The sequence below is a fragment of the Theropithecus gelada genome, chromosome 6 (assembly GCF_003255815.1).
Source record: "Theropithecus gelada isolate Dixy chromosome 6, Tgel_1.0, whole genome shotgun sequence".
NCBI classification, from domain to species: Eukaryota; Metazoa; Chordata; class Mammalia; order Primates; family Cercopithecidae; genus Theropithecus; species Theropithecus gelada.
Window position 1 is genome coordinate 157,848,614 of NC_037673.1, and position 18,852 is coordinate 157,867,465.

General features: G+C 35.2%; 1 protein-coding gene across 3 annotated transcripts in view; it reads right to left on the minus strand.

Annotated features, from left to right (window-relative positions):
• The window catches only part of GABRB2 (gamma-aminobutyric acid type A receptor beta2 subunit), a 264,173-nt gene that overhangs the window by 21,314 nt on the left and 224,007 nt on the right, over positions 1–18,852 (minus strand). The window contains exon 10 of one of the 3 annotated variants that reach the window (XM_025387858.1): positions 17,796–17,909. The exons of the other annotated variants lie outside the window; for them this stretch is intronic. Coding sequence (XP_025243643.1) covers positions 17,796–17,909 — 114 coding nt within the window. The remainder of the gene's footprint in view (positions 1–17,795; positions 17,910–18,852) is intronic. 3 annotated transcript variants of the gene reach the window in all.

Consider the following 18,852-nt stretch of genomic DNA (forward strand, 5'->3'; position numbering starts at 1 on the left):
ACCTAGGCAATACAATTCAGGACATAGGCACAGGCAAAGACTTCATGACGAAGACACCAAAAGCAGTAACAACAGCAGCAAAGATTGACAAATGAGGTGTGATTAAACTAAAGAGCTCCTGCACAGCAAACAAAACTATCAACAGAGTAAACAACCTATAGAATGAGAGAACATTTTTTTAAACAATGTATCTGGCAAGGGTTTAATATCCAGCATCTATAAGAAATTTAGGAAAATGTACAAGACAAAAATAAGCAACTCTATCAAAAAGTGGGCAAAGTACACGAACAGACACTTTTCAAAAGAAGACACACATATGGCCAAAAATCATATGAAAAAAAGCTTAACATCACTGATCATTGGAGAAATGCAAATCAAAACCATGATGAGATACCATCTCACACCAGTCAGAATGATTATTATTAAAAAGTCGAAAAACAACAAATGCTGATGAAGTTGTGGAGAAAAAGGAATGCTTATACGCTATTGAAGAGAGTGTAAATTAGTTCAACCATTGTGGAAGACAGTGTGGCGATTTCCCAAAGACCTCAAGACAGAAATATCACTTGACCCAGCAATCCTATTACTAGGTATATACCCACATTAATAAAATTTTTTCTATTATAAAGACATATGTACATGCATGTTCATTGCAGCACTATTCACAACAGCAAAGACATAAAATCAACCTAAATGCTCATCAGTGATAGACTAAATTTTTTTTAAAAGTGGTACATATATACTCTAGAATATTATGCAGCCATAAAAAAGAAAAAGATTATATTATTTGCAGGGACATGAATGGAGCTGGAGGCCATTATCCTTAGCAAACTAATGCAGGAACAGAAAATCAATTGCTACATGTTCTCATTTATAAGTGGGAGCTAAATAATGAGAACACATGGACACATTGAGGGGAACAACACACACACTAGGGCCTTCTAGAGGATGGAGGGTGGGAGAAGGGAGAGGATCAGGAAAAATAACTAATGGGTACTAGGCTTAATACCTAGGTGATCAAATAATCTGTACGACAAACCCCCATGACACAAGCTTACCTATGTAACAAACCTTCACATGTACCCCAGAACTTAAAATAAAAGTTAAATAATAGAGAAATGAAAGGAAAGGTTTCTTGAAGGCTTTGTATAAAAATAAATCTCCATCTCTCTTAGATATGAATGGAGAAACATGAAGCCTTAATGCTACTGGAAGCCACCTTATCTCAGAACAAGAAATCATTAACAAGATTTCTGGCTAGCTTGTTTGTTTCTGTCTCTCTCTTTCTTCACATGCCTATGCATGATTTTTGATAGGCCAGATACATTAAAGGTGAGTGGGAAATTAGAAGAGCCTCATTATCACAAATTCAAAATTGCAATCATTTTAGTTAAAATTCAACCTAGGACGATGTCGCGCACACACACACACACACAGATTTTTAATATTGATGGGTGCAGCACACCAACATGGCACAAGTATACATATGTAACAAACCTGCACGTTATGCACATGTACCCTAGAACTTAAAGTATAATAATAATAAAAAATAAATAAATTTAAAAAATATCTTTTTCAAAAAATAATAACCTTCAAAGAAAGTTTAAAGTTATTCTACAGCATTTTTAACAAAAATGCCCTCATGTAAGTCCCTTATGTTTTGTCTAACTGCTTTCATATCTTTGATCTCCTTGCCATCTACACCATTAGAATATATTTGATATACCAGGCATGGACTTCCTCATCTCATGGATAATAAAACTAAAGATCCAGATAAATTTTTTTTTTCCACAAAGGTGCAGAGCTTTTCAGAGACTTAGCTGGGCTGAGTAACCCTGGCTTCTTGAATTCAAATTGGATTCTATGGCTGCCAATAATAGAACTGAAGAAAGATATTTTAAAACAGCTTCACACGCAATCTGTGATTCAAATGTGCAACTCAGAAAGAGAAATCTAGATTTATATTCCAGCTTTATTTAGTCCTAGTTCTACCACTAACTTGCTTATGTGACCCTGAGCAAGTCACTGAAATTTCTGGGTTTCAGTTTCTGTATGTGAAAGTGAAAGAGCATCTTCAGGTAGGTTTCCTGCTCTTAAACCTGTGGTAGGCACTGCTAATTGACCAGTTGGTTTCAGATTCAACTACTGAATCCTCAGTGTAGTTCTCAAGGCAGCAACCAAGAGTCATGCTGAGTTGGTACTTCAGGTGTAACTCATTTACATGTCCTAGGATGGATCTTTGCTATTTAATTTAGTCCACAGATCAGTCACTTTGGCATCTCTGGGAAGTTTGTTAAAAATGCAGAATCTCAAACCTTACCCTAGACCTACTGAGTAAGAATCTGTATTACCATAAGACCCCTAGGTCGTTTTTATGCATGTTAAAGATGAAAAAGCAAGCCGGGCGCGGTGGCTCAAGCCTGTAATCCCAGCACTTTGGGAGGCCGAGACGGGCGGATCACGAGGTCAGGAGATCAAGACCATCCTGGCTAACACGGTGAAACCCCGTCTCTACTAAAAATACAAAAAACTAGCCGGGCGAGGTGGCGGGCGCTTGTAGTCCCAGCTACTCGGGAGGCTGAGGCAGGAGAATGGCGTAAACCCAGGAGGCGGAGCTTGCAGTGAGCTGAGATCTGGCCACTGCACTCCAGCCTGGGCGACAGAGCGAGACTCCGCCTCAAAAAAAAAAAAAAAAAAAAAAAAGATGAAAAAGCACTGGACTAGATAATATCTTAGATCCCTTAAAGTTATAAAAGTCAATGACTATAGGATTTATAAAACAGGTGTTACGGGGAAGAATTTTCCAAGAACTTTGAAGTGTTACGGGGAGGAATTTTCCAAGAACTTTGAATAGCTCTCCAAGTCTGCTAAATGGTCTTCATCTATTTGGTGTAGGGTAGAAGAGTCAATCTGTAATGTGTGTGTGTGCGCGCGCTCCCCTTTCAGAATGCTAAATCAATCTCAACCAAGGTACTGATTATACCCTCAGGGGAGTCTAAGATGCAGAGGGAACTATGAGTTCACCTCAGGCAGGGATGCCTCATACAGCTGCAGTCTGGTGGTTTCTGTGAGTTTGGCCAATTACACGGTGAATTACCCCAGTGAGTATTTGTCAAATGCACCATCCGCTCTCACTCCTCAACTCTCTTGTTAGAATTGCTGTTAATTTGACACAGCCCTGTCAAATATCTCTCTCTTTCATTCTAATACCAAATTACTCTTGGCTCTGAAATCTGAAGATGACGGCAGACAGTGAAAGTTGCTAACTTTATAAAACATAAGCTGCAAGTTGAGTTGGGAAATTACAAAAATTATAAATTTAGAAAGATAAGAAGGAAGATCAACCCCAGCTGACAATCCGATGCTTTGCCAAAGACTAAAATCTCAGCTAGACTCTGGGTCAAATATTGAAAACTATCAAAACAAAACAAAACAAAACAAAACAAAACAAAAACCTGGGTTCAAATCCCAGGTTTGCCACTAACTAGCAGTGTGAATGAATACGTTACTTTTCCCTGGGCCTCAGCTTTTTCACGTCAGTTAAATTAGAGCACATCAGTAAAATTGAGAGTATATCACCTAGTGAACCGACAAGATTTAAAGTTTTGTGAGCATCGAGTCATTTTGGAAATTTGCCGAAATATGTATTATTAGGCAATCAGAAATTCTGATTCAGCAAATCCAGGGATGAGGGACTTTACATTCATAGATTGTTGATTCTGATGTTACAGTCTGAGAGTGACCCTCTCTATAAAGTGCTGTTATGGGGCAGTGGACAGTAAGAGATAACCAGAGCACCTGGCCAGCTCCTGGCTTTATGTAAGCTCTTGGTAAACGCTAGCTTCTGGAAGACATCATTAGCAGTCCAGATAGTGGAAGTGGCTTGCTCAATTTTACACTGTGGGTAGGAGAAGGGATAGAACCTTTTCTACTGCACCAGAATGGTTTCCTGTGTGCCACTATTTTTCAGATCAGCTTTGTTGGAACAATGCCAGGGACTGAGGAACGATGCAGGTCAAGCTGTTATGTCCTGTCAAGTCAAGGAATGAGAAGCAGTGCTGCAGAATGAGCAGGCTGTACTGGAGGCCTGGAATAGAGTCTAGTGTTTGTTACATAACTGCTCTGTGACCTTAGACTAGTAACTCCCTCCTCTGGGTATCAGTCTTTTCATTTACAAAACGATAGAACCCTTTAAACGTCTTTCCAGGGTTAAATTACTATAATTCTGCGATAGACACATACGTCCTGGTTGTACTGAGCAGCTCTTTGCGCCCCTCCCCACTTCGTTTTTCTTGATATGGAATGTACCTTTTACTGTGTGAATCTTTCCCTCAACATGCGTCTGAAGAAAATACCTCCGTCCTCTGAAACTCAGCGGCATGTATTATCTGTACAATAGACTATTCATTCCGATTACTGATTCAAAAAACACCACCGAGACAGTGGACTGACTGTGCCGTTAGACTGAGAGCCAGTGCTACTGAATTTAGAAACAGATCTTAGGAAATGGGAGAAGTCAGAGGTCTGCCCTTGTGAACACTTTCCTGGTAGGTATCAACTTCAAAGTTTCCACCTCCCAAATGGCAGCTGCTGTTCCAAGCACTTCCCCTGTGCTTCTTCATGTGATCCTTAAGAAATCTTTCCGGGGTGGAAATGTAAGCCCCCTTTTACAAATGAGGGAACTGGGGCTCTGAGAGCTTCCCTATCCTCACATAGTGATTAATGGACAGTCTTGGGGCTTAGATTCTGGGCTGTCTCCAATCCATAATCAAATAGGTTTGATTATGTTTAGGACTGCCCGTACTCTTAACTGTTGGCTTGGTCTCCAGGAGCTGTGGTTTAATAAATATTTGCTGATCAACACATTTGTGATATGCCTCCCAAACTTTTCTTTGTGAGAAATGCTTTGTGTTATACTGCAGCTGGCTATGTCAGGGGAGCAACGTGCAGTTGAAAGGCTCTCACGGGAATGCAGCCCACGTCTGTGGCTTCAGAGACCAACATTCTCCACTAAACAACTGAAGTCAACAATCCCGGATCCCGGACTAAGGAAATCTGAAATCCTCTGTCACATGTGAGGACTCAGTATTACAGTGTGCTTTCAAGGTGACAGCTGGGGTTAGCAGGCTTGCCCTCTCACGGCTCATCGATGCTTAATCTGAGCCCTCTTTAGGGAGCCACAGTAGGTACCCTCTGACTCAAGGTACGATGCCTGCTTTAGTGCCCTTGAAACTGGTCCAACTTCCAGACGTTCTCTGCAGTAGAAGCTAGCAGAAGTGTTGAGAGGCAAAGAGACAGCTTGTTTATTGCTCAGGGAGATTTCAGGATTATGTCAGGTCCATTTTTGTTATGTCTCTCTAGGTGTCCTTTGCCAAAACTAAATAAGCATCAAGTAATCTTGCAAACCTCTTCTCAGCAGAGGCCATACGAAGTTCCTAATTTCTATAGGAGAACAAGACTTGCTGGAGGTATTATACTTGTTTTGACAAAATAATTGACTATTAATAATAAAATGTTGATCAAGAATTAATGCCAGCCCTTGATTCCGGAACAAAGCTATCCATGGAAAAGTTTCTCTCTCCCCCGTTTTCTTGCCTTCTTGCTTCCTTCCTCCCTTTGTTCTTTACCTCCCTCCTTCCTTCCTCTTCTTTCAATAAGTAGTCCATAATCTTTCCAGAATTTTCTCAGTGAGAACTATTTTCATGATACCAGAATTTCCTAGGATTTGCTATCAATATATTGACAGATAAAAAAGGAAAGAAGGAAATAAATTAAAGGTTAATAATATATGTAAGCCTCATCCTAACTTTGGGGGCTTTAAAAAGGTAATCTTTGTCTTAAGATGGAAAACTATTGCACATTTTTCCTTAAAGGCTATGTTAATAATCTACTAGAGGTGGGTTTGGCTTCTGGAAGTGATCTAGTAATACGGTAGAAGTATGTTAGTGTTATTGTGTTTCAAATTCTAGAATAAAAATTGGGCATAAAAATAGGCAAAATATTACTGTATGCTTTGAAAAAAACACACAGCGTTACATATAAACTTTTTGTGATTTATTATATTTGGTTTAGTGCTGAGCTAGGTATTCTGACAGAATAAATATATTTATAAAATTTAACTCATTGATTGTGATTCTCATGCTTGGAAGAAACCCAGTTGAAAGAAAATTAGTCGTAGTTAAGTCTTTCACTCTTTGCAGGGCAGGAGATGTCCAGCTTCACTGAATCAGGTGGGATTTAGAGAGAAACTGACTGCATTAATAAAATACATGGCAGGAAGATTCAAGGCCTTTGGTCCCGGGGGCCTGTTTCATCAATGACTTCCTAGGTGTTTTTTTTCATTTTCTCATCTATAAAATGGGGATTATATCTACCTTCTGTGTATCTAGTGATAATTGAGATAAATGAAAACTGTATCAGGACACATTATTATTATAATCTAATGTTCCTGACTGCTTGGTTATTTATTACTTTACAACTTACGAAATATATAATTTTCATTCTAATTTATCCAGGGTAAGAAGCGTCTTTTTATGGATTTTTAAATTATTATTTGTTATAGATACATAGTAATTATACATATTTATGGTGTACATGTGGTATCTTGATACTTACAATGTGTAATTATCAAATCATAGAAATTAGTGTATCAACCACCTCAAACATGTATCGTTTCTTTGTGTCGAGAACATTTTAGGTCTTCTGGCTATTTTGAAATATACAATAAATCTTTATTGCTGCGTCATTTTTAGGACAGAAATCACCCGTCCAAAGTACTTTAAATTGTAGCTAACACAAGGGATTATTTTATAATATTGTTTTCTATAGACATTTTTCGTATTTCCAAAAGGAAACTTGTTAAATAGGTTTCAAGTAACAGTAAGATGTATACTCTGTGTAAGTGTATATAAATTGCACATTAATTAACACTCATTTGTAGTAGAAATAAATGAAAGTAGGTTTAATTGAAAGGAGGTAACGAGACTGATGAAATTCAGGCAAGGAAACAATGAGTATTTTAGAGCTACGTAATTCTGAGTTTACTCGATGAGATCTTGGTGATCACATCCTTATTTTTTGACAGAGGTTGACATTTCCAATATCACATATACAGCTCCTCAGAGTTGAGACCTGAAGCCTGAGACTCCTGAACCTCAGTCTGCTGCACTGAGGTAGATGATTAATTTGCTTCATGAGGACCCATGTCTGCAGAGCCATGAGCAGCGTTGCTACAGGTACGTCCAAGATTGGAAACAAAATATTAGAGGTGCCTTTGGCTAAACATATCACTGCAATCTTGACTCTCTGGTGACAGCATTGCAAGAAAGGCAGTCAGCATGGGTTTGCCTACACCCAGGGTAGGGCAGTTACTGTTCAGGCTTAACTATTCTTTCTTTTTGTTTATTTTTACTTTCCTTCCTCCTTTACTTCTTTCCTCTTTTTCTATTCCTTGCCTTTTTTCCTTTCTTTCTTTGTTTCTCTCTCTCATTTATTTATTCATTCATTCTTTCTTTTTTGACATAGAGTCTCACTCTGTCGCCCAGGCTGGAGTGCAGTGGTGCAATCTTGGCTCACTGCAAACAACCTCCACCTCCCAGTTTCAAGCAATTCTCCTGCCTCAGCCTACTGAGAAGCTAGGATTACAGGTGCCTGCCACCACACCTGGCTAATTTTTGTATTTTTAGCAGAGATGGGGTTTCACCATGTTGTCCAGGCTGATCTTGGATTCCTAACTTCAGGTGATGCACCTGCCTCGGCCTCCCAAAGTGCTGGGATTACAAGTGTGAGCCCTTTCATTCTTACTTGACAGCAATAATCATTAGAAATCACTAGAAACATTTAATGTGCTGTTTATACGGTGTTGCAATTATCTTGTGTTATTCCAGTTAAAGGCTATACAAATTGGAAAAAGTAGGAATTTTGTTTTTGCGTGGTTTGTATGTGTGTGGCAGGTGAGTGTGTGTGTGTGCATGAGATAGAAAAAAACAACAACGTAATGAAAAGATCATACTGGCAAGTCAGGCGAGAATATGCACACAGACACACACTCACACACTGTTGTATTTTAAAAGTGATATATACTAGTTGTAACAATTACTCAATGAGTACAGTGTAGGTTATTTGGGTGATGGATAACCCCAAAGCCCTGGCTTGACCATTATTAAAATTATGCATGTAGCAAAATTGCATCTGTGCTCCACAAATTTATACAAATGAAACAAAAACAAACACTTTAGAAAAATATAAAGAGAAAAGCAGAAGTGCCCCTACCATCCCAACCCATGTTCCAAATGTAACCACTGGGGAAAAGATTCTAAAATAAGTAAATGATGCTTGTGTTACTCGTTTTACTTCTGGAAAAATATAAAGTTGATCATTCTTGTGCTAACAGTAATTCATCATTCAAGATGCATTAAATGCAAATCATGAAACAATAAATTAGCTATTTTAAAAGTCTCAGAAAAATTTAGAAGACCATATGCGTAACCTAGCATTCCAAGAGGAATTTAGCTTTTCCAGAAAACTTACAGATTATAATAGAATAAGTACATGGACAATTTAAAAATTAAAAACTTTTCATAGCATGAATGAGAGCTTGGGGAAAAATATCTGAAATACATATATTAATAAATGTTAATATTTTATTATACCTAGAACTCTTGAAACTGAAAACAAAAAAGCCCTTAACAAAAATGGGTGAGAATAAGAATAGGCAATTTACAGGGAAGCCAATTCAAACTGCATATGAATGTATGAAAAAATGCTCAATATTTTAAGGAATATGATAAATACAAGTTAAAATAACAAGATTATACCCATTATAAACTGCAAAGAGCAATCAATAATCAGTGCTGCTGAAGGGAAAGTGAGAAAGAAGGTCTTAGAGATGCATAAATCATTATAATATATATGAAAAACTGTTGCAAAGTACTGCTGGTGTTTTTTTCTCGGGAAGATTAGGATTCAGAGAGTTTTACTTTCTTACATTTTTAACTATTCTGTAAATGAAAATAACCATGTGCTTTAAAAAATGTAATTAGAAAGAAAAAATATGGTCACTGTTAAAGGAAAAGATTTATCTGATAAGATTGGTAAGAAAGAAAGAAAATATATAGAGAAATTAAATATTTTTGCAAGGTTAAGAATACTATTATTCTTTATTTATAGAGTCTGAATTTTCTGCCATGTTTTATCTAATCCATGTTTATTAAAACATTTATACACGATTTTCTGCCTTTTATGTATTTTTTTCCTATTTTTAGAAAAAACATTTCAATCCTTGACTTATCTAAAATTTAACTTGGAGAAAGGGATAGGTTAGATATGTGATATTGCATTTAAATACTCCCAAATTGTCGCTCACTGTTTACTGAATAATTCACAGATTTCCAATGATGTGAAATTATATTTTTATTAAGAACTTAAATTTGTTATGCTTCTAAGTTAATTTATGTTTCCTTCACATAGAGAACATTAGGCCAGTGCTATATTGCACTCACTGCTGTGATTTTATCAGTCACTGAAACTTCTAGTGAAAAATTCTTCTCTAAAATTTTTCACTTTCTGGATTCCTCACATACATACTTTTCTTTCAAATAAACTTCAGAGTTATTGGATCAAATTTCTAAAATAAACCACCAAGGAAATAAAATCAAAATGACATTACACAAAGTTCATAGAATACTTTAGAAAAAACTGATCTCTTATAAATTTTACCTTTAAAAATACTTAAAAAAACACAAAGTTTTCTTGTATTAAAATCTTATTACTGGGAAAAGGGCTCTTTTCTTCCCTTCCAATGACATTACACAATGACATTACACAAAGTTCATAGAATACTTTAGAAAAAACGGATCTCTTATAAATTTTACCTTTTAAAAATACTTTAAAAAAACACAAAGTTTTTTTAAATTAAAATCTTATTACTGGGAAAAGGGCTCTTTTCTTCTCTTCCATTACATATTTGTTATTGTTTATATATTCTCCATATAGGAAAAAGCTGTGGGGACTTCCCAACTTCTCATATTGTTTCTAAGTTTTTCCCAGTTAATTCCCTTAAATTTTGTTTGAATAAATTGTTGCTCTTGTATGAGAGTAAAATTATTTCTTATCCTTTTCCAATATTCCTTACTTTCCCTAAGGTAATTTTATTAGCTAGTTTTTTTTTTAAAAAATTAAACAATAGTGGTGATGGCGGGCATCCATTTCTCATTCTAGCCTGAACTGTTCCATCCTAAGCCAAGAGGCAAGAGTCAGAGTTTTTCATAAGACAGGTAGATAAAGAGAAATAGAGAGACCTAGGTAAGGAAGCATTCTTCACTTTCTAATTTCCTAAGAGATTTTAAATTTATAACCAAGAAAGAATACTAAATTTTTGTTAATTTTTGTTAATGTCCTTTTTGGTATCTATGGAAATGGTATAATATAGAAATGTAATAAATATATTTTATATACATATATATAAAGTTTTTCACCCTTTCAACTCATCTATATGGAAAATATTGCCCTTATAATCTGAAATAGCACTCTGTGGTTATGATGTAGTTTGCTTTCTGTATTTTGTGGATTTTAGTTGAAAAATTAATTTCAAAAAATTTTCCCCACTAATGTTCACCAGTGAAGTGGATCCATTGTTTCCTTCACATACTTTTGTTTTTGAAATATAGTTTTGGTACCTTATTTATGGTATGTGACCATCTAAATCATTTGGAAGTTTTTCTTTCTCTTTGCTATTATTTACAAGATTTTATTTATTTATTTATTTATTTATTTTTATTTATTTTTTTTGAGACGGAGTCTCACTCTGTCGCCCAGGCTGGAGTGCGGTGGCCGGATCTCAGCTCACTGCAAGCTCCGCCTCCCGGGTTTACGCCATTCTCCTGCCTCAGCCTCCCAAGTAGCTGGGACTACAGGCGCCCGCCACCTCGCCCGGCTAGTTTTTTGTATTTTTTAGTAGAGACGAGGTTTCACCGTATTAGCCAGGATGGTCTTGATCTCCTGACCTCGTGATCCGCCCGTCTCGGCCTCCCAAAGTGCTGGGATTACAGGCTTGAGCCACCGCGCCCGACCGATTTACAAGATTTTAAATACCACTAGAGGTATTTGCATTTTCATGTTTGATAGGATTCATTGTTGAAATCTTCTGGCCTAAATGCTCGTTTTGAGTGGGAGTTATATTTTTCTGTCAATTTTGTTGAGTTCATCTTTGGTTAATTGATCTGTTTTTCTTTTCTATTTCACCTAGGCTAATTTTTTTCTAATTCATATTTTCTAAGGGTGTCATGAATTATATATTCACATTTTCTAAGATCTTTGCATAGTTTTCTTTTAATTTCCCCTCACTGTTTAATTATTATGCTTTTAAACATTACTGCTTTGGTATATTCATATTGTCTTCCTCTTTGCTTCCTTAATAACCTTTTCCTTTATCGATTATGTCTTTATTTTACTTGTGGGTTATTTTATTTTGATTTTCTACTTTGCTAATTTATAATTGATCTTGATTTTTCCTTCTGCTTTATTTAGGTATTTTGTTGCTCAACTTTTTCTAACTTCTTAAATTGTATGTGTAATTCAGTTTTGAAAACTACTTGCTAGAAAGATGTTTTAAGCTATGGCCATTTCATTGTTAACTAATTTAACCACATAACTGAGGATTAATTATGTAGTATTTAAAATTAATATTATTTTCTAAATGTTCTTCAATTTAATTTTTATTTTTATTGTATCTTGACACGTGACTTGCACATAAGAGTTTATACAAATAGTAAACTTTATAATTATACCACTTAACATTTCTGTCATTTCCTCCTTTGATTTCCTATCACTTCAATTTATTTGGATGTATTTTTATTTGAATTATATGATTTATAATGATCATATCTTTATTTGGGATGGTAATTATGATTATAAAACTATCTCTTGGTTGTGATACTTTTATCTTAAATTCATCTTTATGTAGTAATAATGATCAATTCTCAGCTTTCTTCAGATTTGTAATTGCCTCATTTGTTTTTTCCCATGACTTTATTTAGAACAGTTTCTAATACCTTTACTTTAGAAATATCTCTATTAAAAAGCATTTTGTTGGGTTGGTTGCTAGATTCAATCTGAGAATCTATTCTTTCCATAGATGAGTTGATATATGCTCTACACAAAGAAGCTTGGCCTTAATTTTGTCATCTGAATTTGTGCTCTAAATTAGCATTGCAGTCATCCTTATTTCTATTTCTGACATCAAGATTTAGCTACATCATCTGCATCTTTCTTCATTTCCTTCAGGTTATGAAGGGTTTCTGTAAGATTTATTATCAGTTATTACATCTTCTACTATAATGGTCCTCAGGCTGTCATGCTGTAGTGTATACCACTGAAACCTGGGGCATAGAAAAATGTAGATTACTAAGCTTTCCCCACTAAAGATTTTGATCCATACTGTCTCAGCTAGAATCTACTTTTAGGCAGATGTCCCAAGTGACTGTCATGTTGGCAATCTGCGATAGATCCCTTGAGAAACACTGTCATAATGGGAATCTATGTTATCTATGCTAATTTTATTATTAATCTTTAACTTCTGGATTCATAAGCTCTAAAAATAAAAGAGTAAATACTAAGTTCTTGTTATAAATTAGCAAACAAACATCTCCTCTCTCCTCAAAAATACCACTGCATAATTTTAATTTATATTATAAGATTATTTTCCTGTTTCACTGTTTTTACACATATTTAGTATCTAGTTTTTAAAATATTTCAATTCGGTTTTATCTGGAAACCTTAACTCCTGGACGTGTATAGCTTTAGTTCTACACGTTATCTTATTATTATTATTATACTTTAAGTTCTAGGGTACATGTGCATAACGTGCAGGTTCTACACATTATCTTTAGTTCTAAATGCTCGCATACCGGTCTTTCCTGTTCCAAAGTTCCTAATTTTGACTACCTTTTACTTGAGTCTAGATTGTTATATTACAATATTATTTCCCACAAATAAGGACTCATAGATGCTATTCCTTAATGCCTTGCAAATTGAGGATAAAGTATCTTTCATTTGTCATTATGAATCAATAGTAATAACTTAGGTTATACTTTCTCCCGTTCAGAAACTTTTAAGACATTTTCCATTGTCTAACAATATTTAATACTGCTGTGGAGTATATTAAAAGCTAACTTTCTTTTCTCCTTGTAGGGCATTCACTTTTTCTTACTGGAAGTTTAGTAATTTCAGAGGAATATAATAAGTAGTTAAATACGTTGTATAATTTTTAATCTTGGAACCCATTACATCCTTTTAAACTTGTTATACATACCTGTAAATAAATTAATTAATGCAATTATTAATTAATTTCAAATGGTGCTAATAGGTACAGCAAAACTTTTCCAGGGAACAACCTGGTAATTAGCGGGATTAATTACTTTCATTACATATATGTACAAATACAGAATGTACAGCATAGTAGTTAAGTATGTAGGTTCTGTAGTCATATTTTCTGTTCAACCACTGCTTAGCTACCTAACATTAAGAAAGTTAATCATGTTCTGCGGGTCTCAGCTCACTACTCATAAGAATATAATGATAACAATATGGGGTAATAATAAAGACTGATATATGTAAATTGTCTAAGCACGTAGTAGGTATTCAAGAACAGTTTATTATTGTTATTATTATTAATATTTTCAGATAGAGTCTCCCTCTTTCACCCAGGCTGGAGAGCAATGGTGCAGTCTTGGCCCACTGCAACCTCCACCTTCGAGGCTCAAACAATTCTCCTGCCTCTGCCTCTCTTGTAGCTGGGACTACAGGCATGTGCCACCATAACCAGATAATTTCTGTATTTTTTCTAGACAGGATTTCACCACGTTGCCCAGGCTGGTCTTGAACTCCTAGGATCAAGTGATCTGCCTGCCTCAGTCTCCCAAAGTGCTGGGATCTCCAGGTGTGAATCACTGTGCCCAGTGAAGAAGTGTTTATTATTATCAGCATTTTTATAATTAGGTTCTGACATTAGACTTAAATATTTTTTTCTATTCCATGTTTTCCATTCTTCGCTAACATTAAGGTTCTGCATGGTTGATCCACAGTACCTGTTCTGTATATTTATTATGCTTCTTCTGAGAGATTTTTATCTATAAAACCTTTTCCTCTGCATTTGGCATGATTTACTACAACCTGAACTTTGTGTTACTGCCTTGATTTTTTGGCCCAACTGATTATCTTTCTTACTGTTTTAGACTGATTTGTTAGTTTCTATAAGGATTGCTTTGCTTTCGTTTTCCCTCTTTTAATCTCTTCTTGTTTATTATTTTATTTTTGATTTTTGTTTCACATATTCTTTCAATTTTGGTGAGAAAATATTTTGTTACAGGATGTTTTCATTTATCTTGAAATATACTTTTTAAATATACTTTTGAGATACTTTTAAATACATTTTTAGTATCTTGAAATATACTCTTTTTTTTTTTGGAGATATTGTCTTGCTCTGTTGTCCAGGTTGGAGTGCAGTGGCGTGATCTCAGCTCACTGCAACCTCCAGCCCCCGGGTTCAAGCATTCTTCTGCCTCAGCCTCCCTAGTAGCTGGGATTACAGGTGCCCACCATCACACCCAGCTAATTTTTTGTATCATTAGCAGAGACATGTTTTCACCATGTTGGCCAGCCTGGTCTAGAACTCCTGACCTCAAGTGATCCGCCTGCCTCAGCCTCCCAAAGTGATGGGATTACAGGCCTGAGCCACTGGGCCCGGCCAGAATATACTTTTTAAAAATATAAAGGTCATTATCTGTCTTTTGCATATCGAGGTCTTCTCCTTGCCTTCCCCATGTGGTAGTTTTCTCACTTAGTTGTCACACTGTTTCTTTGTTTAGATGCTTCATCTTGATGGAGACATTGCTTCTGGGTTTTCCATATGTTCAATTAAAATTTAGATAGATTTCTTTTGATTCTGCTTGCACTAATTACTGGACCTGCTTATGCATCTCTGCATCTTTGCAGAGCCTCAGTTTGAGATGGGTATTGATAGTTTTTATTTTGTTTTTCTATTGCCATTTTATTATTTGTGGCTTTTGGAAAGAGAGGATAGATACTACACACGGGATTTTGGATTCTTCTCTCTCTCCTCTTTTCCAGCATTTATCACAATTGGACCAAGTTAAACATGTTTTCTGTTTCTTCCTCATTTGTGGGAGTGCAAGGTAATTGTGCGCATATACACTGTGTGTATGTGTTTGTGTGTGTGTGTGTGTACTACCACACTCTCAGATGGCTATTAGGTATGTAAACTACTATAGAACCTTCCTAGGGAACAACCAGACAATATATATCACCACTTTAGAGTCATATATCTTTGAACCTAGCAAATCAATTTTAAGAAGTGTATCAGGAACAATGGTGTTTTAAACCTGTCAGCAATGTGATGTTGATTTTATAGTTGTTTATAATGGAAAACCACCTAGAAACAATGCAAACATCAAACAATAGGTGCTCATTGAATATATGTTAAATAAATTATGGCACACACATTCAATTACATATCTTATAGCTATTAGAAATGGTGTATACTTATACTTAAAGATATGAAAAGGTAATTAGGAAATAACTATATATAGAAGATTAGAATATGATTTTTATATAAAAATATGTCATTAAATGTGAATAAAAGGCAATGTTGATAATGATTATATCTGTGTGGGAGTGTGCAGGTGATTTTCACTATCTTTTGTGTAAATTTAAGAACTACCATGAATTTGTTTTATAATCAGAAAAATAGCTATAGAACTAAATAAAATCTAAGAAAGATACACAATCCCTGCCACCATCTCCAGAATAATTACAACTATTATTTGAATGTCCTTTGCCTGGTACTACATACGGCTGTTAGTATAATTATTTCACTTATTCTTCTCAGCAGCTCTATAAGACAGAAATTAGATTTTTAGTTTTCAATTGAGGAATTAAAGCTTGGAAAGGTTAAACATGTCTAATGTCACACAGCTTATAAATGACAATGCCTGAATATGAACCCAGTACATATAACCATAAAATCCACTATTCTTCCCAGTACCTTTTGCAATTGTGACATATATCTTGATGCTCTTACAGGTTACAAGTTTACTAGAAAGCTCGTTATTTCAACTTTCAAATACTAGACCTTATTTCATAGTGTGAACCTAAAAGAGGACTCAAAGGACAGCAGAAAGACATACCCAACATAGAAAAGTATAAAAACAAAAGACATTAGAATTCATATTTCAATTTATAAAATTCATTTTCATTGAACATTTTTGTTAATATGACACTTTATGAGATAGAGGAAGAAGTCTTAACAAATTAGTGTTCAAATCATAGGATAAGAGAGTATTAACTCTTTCAAGCCATCAACTGAACAATTTAATGCGCCAATGAGCAAATTTTCAAAATATCCTCATCATCTGAGGATATCCTGAATTTTCATGTGGTTTTATGCAGTCTTTACAACAATCATGTAGTGTGTTTGATTTTGGTTTTCAGAAATACAGCCTTCTTCAGTCATTTTCATCATAAATCCAACTTTCATACATATTTTCTTCTACATAATTAACAATCGACCCAGAATAATGCCCAATCAAATCAGTCTACTTTAATTTCAACAAGACTAACTAAAGTTAAAAAATAAGGACAGCAGCAACAACATAAATGAGATAGTCTGAGAGCACAGACATAGTAGGTGATGGAATGTTTAGGGGATTGGAACAAAAAATAGTGATTAACAAAATTTCAAACATCTCTTCTGTAATGTAATTATTACTATTTACTAGACTTTGCTACTATATAACACAAGTAATGAAGTCAAAAAGTGACAAAATCCAGAACAAAGAAGCAATTCAGTAGCTTATCCATTTTGTCCCTACCCCAAAGGCAACAACAATGATGTACTAAAGATTCTGGAGTCAAAGCCACAAAATTAAAGGAGAGCCTTATACTTAGAATATATAATAATGGAAGCACTTCTGGCATCAAGTCCTCATAGAACAGATTCACGAATATCCAATATCATTTGCTAAACACTGGAGTTGAACAAGTAGTAGATGATAGGGTGGAATGGTGACAATTATCTTTTTCCTCCTTCAATTTGGAAAGCAATATGAATGACAACTTGCCAATTAAGATCACCAACACATGAGGATTCAGAAACTAAACTATGAGTCAAAAACAGGCTTTCTTTAGAGTTCATTTAAGTCGAGAGTTTTGGTAAGCAACAATGTCAATTATTGGCTTTTATCTGTCATTATAGTAATGATGAGCCTGCCAATACAATACCTATTTGTAAAATAAATAACAAGAAATCAACAAGGACTTGATGCAAGCGTAACATTCTTAGACACAAGTTAGCAATGTAGACAAATTTCTGAATTCTGAGCTAACCAACAAAAGGAATGATTAAGTCTCCACCTACTCAATCCAAAGCATCTGAAAAAAACCAAGCACAACAACAAAACTAAGAAATAATGATACTCTTGTCCTCTCAGGACAAATGAAAAGAATTCTCAAAATACGATCCATTTAATTTCTTTCCCTAACACAACAATAATTCCTGAGCGAAACACCAAAGCTTAGGTTCACCAAAGCTATACTGAAAAACTAAACCTAGGAAAGCCCCACAAAGGTCTCCTGAAAAAATTTTAGCTTATCCCCAAGACTCTGTGGACACATGTTCATAGGTTATCCGCAAAGACCCCACACATTTTTTTAAGGGAACAGCTAAACAAATTGGCCCCAACAGAAATACAAATAAATGGATTAAAAACTGGCTATCTAACCGTATACAGAGAGAAATCGTAATTGGTAGTCCGTCTAGTTGGGGAGAGGTTTCCAGTAGGGTCCCACAAGGATCGATATTGGGTCCCATTTTGTTTAATATCTTTATAAAAAATCTGGAAGACAAAGTAGAGAATGTGCTAATTAAGTCGATTGATGCTACCAGATTAGGCCTGATGGTTAAAGTAAATTGGATATAGATAAATGCTACTGGTCTTTAGAAATCCTTTAGATCAAGGCTAACAGAGAATGGGAATCTGAATAAGTTTTTAAAAAATGTTTTGTTTTTTAAAAAAAACATCAAAATCCAAGCAGTAGAAGTAAATTGATTGAAAGTATCTTAGTGGCTTTGCATTAGAAAAGATTACGCACAATGGATAAAGACAACACAAAGAGTCACAGCACCCACGAATGCAGAATAAAGAACACTCTTAAATGGAGATCTCTGTGGTGCAGCTTTAGTTAGAAAACTGTTGGCTGCAGGTGCATTTGATATGTGCAAGTACCATGGTGGTAAAAAGGTAAGAATAACTTGATTCTCAAATATACATGTTTTTAGTATTTGGCAGAAAAATAAACAAGGAAACAATATAAAGCTTAAAAGAAAAGTAAGGGGAGTTGAAACCTAAAGCTATGGGCAGGAACAGTGGGTGAAATCAATCAAAAGCAAATTCCATTAGGACACACGCACACACACACACACGCACACACACACCACTAGAAGAATGCAAGAGAACATAGGAAAGACTCTCCTAGCATTAGAATAAAGATCATGTTTAAACTACTTCAAAGGACACTTTGGAAAAAATATTCAGTAGACCTCATGTTGGTTTAAATTTTATTTTTAAAATCTTAATACAGTACTACTTGTCGAATGAAGACAACTGTGAAAGTGACACTTGCTTATAAACTTTCATGTGCAGGTAGCTGGGATTTTTCAGGTGAAATCAACTGAGTTGGAATATATAAACTAACATGGAATTAACTTTTCAGTTTTTGTTTGTTTGTTTTTTATTTATTTATTTTTATTTGCCAGCACACTTGTATGTACACTGGAGA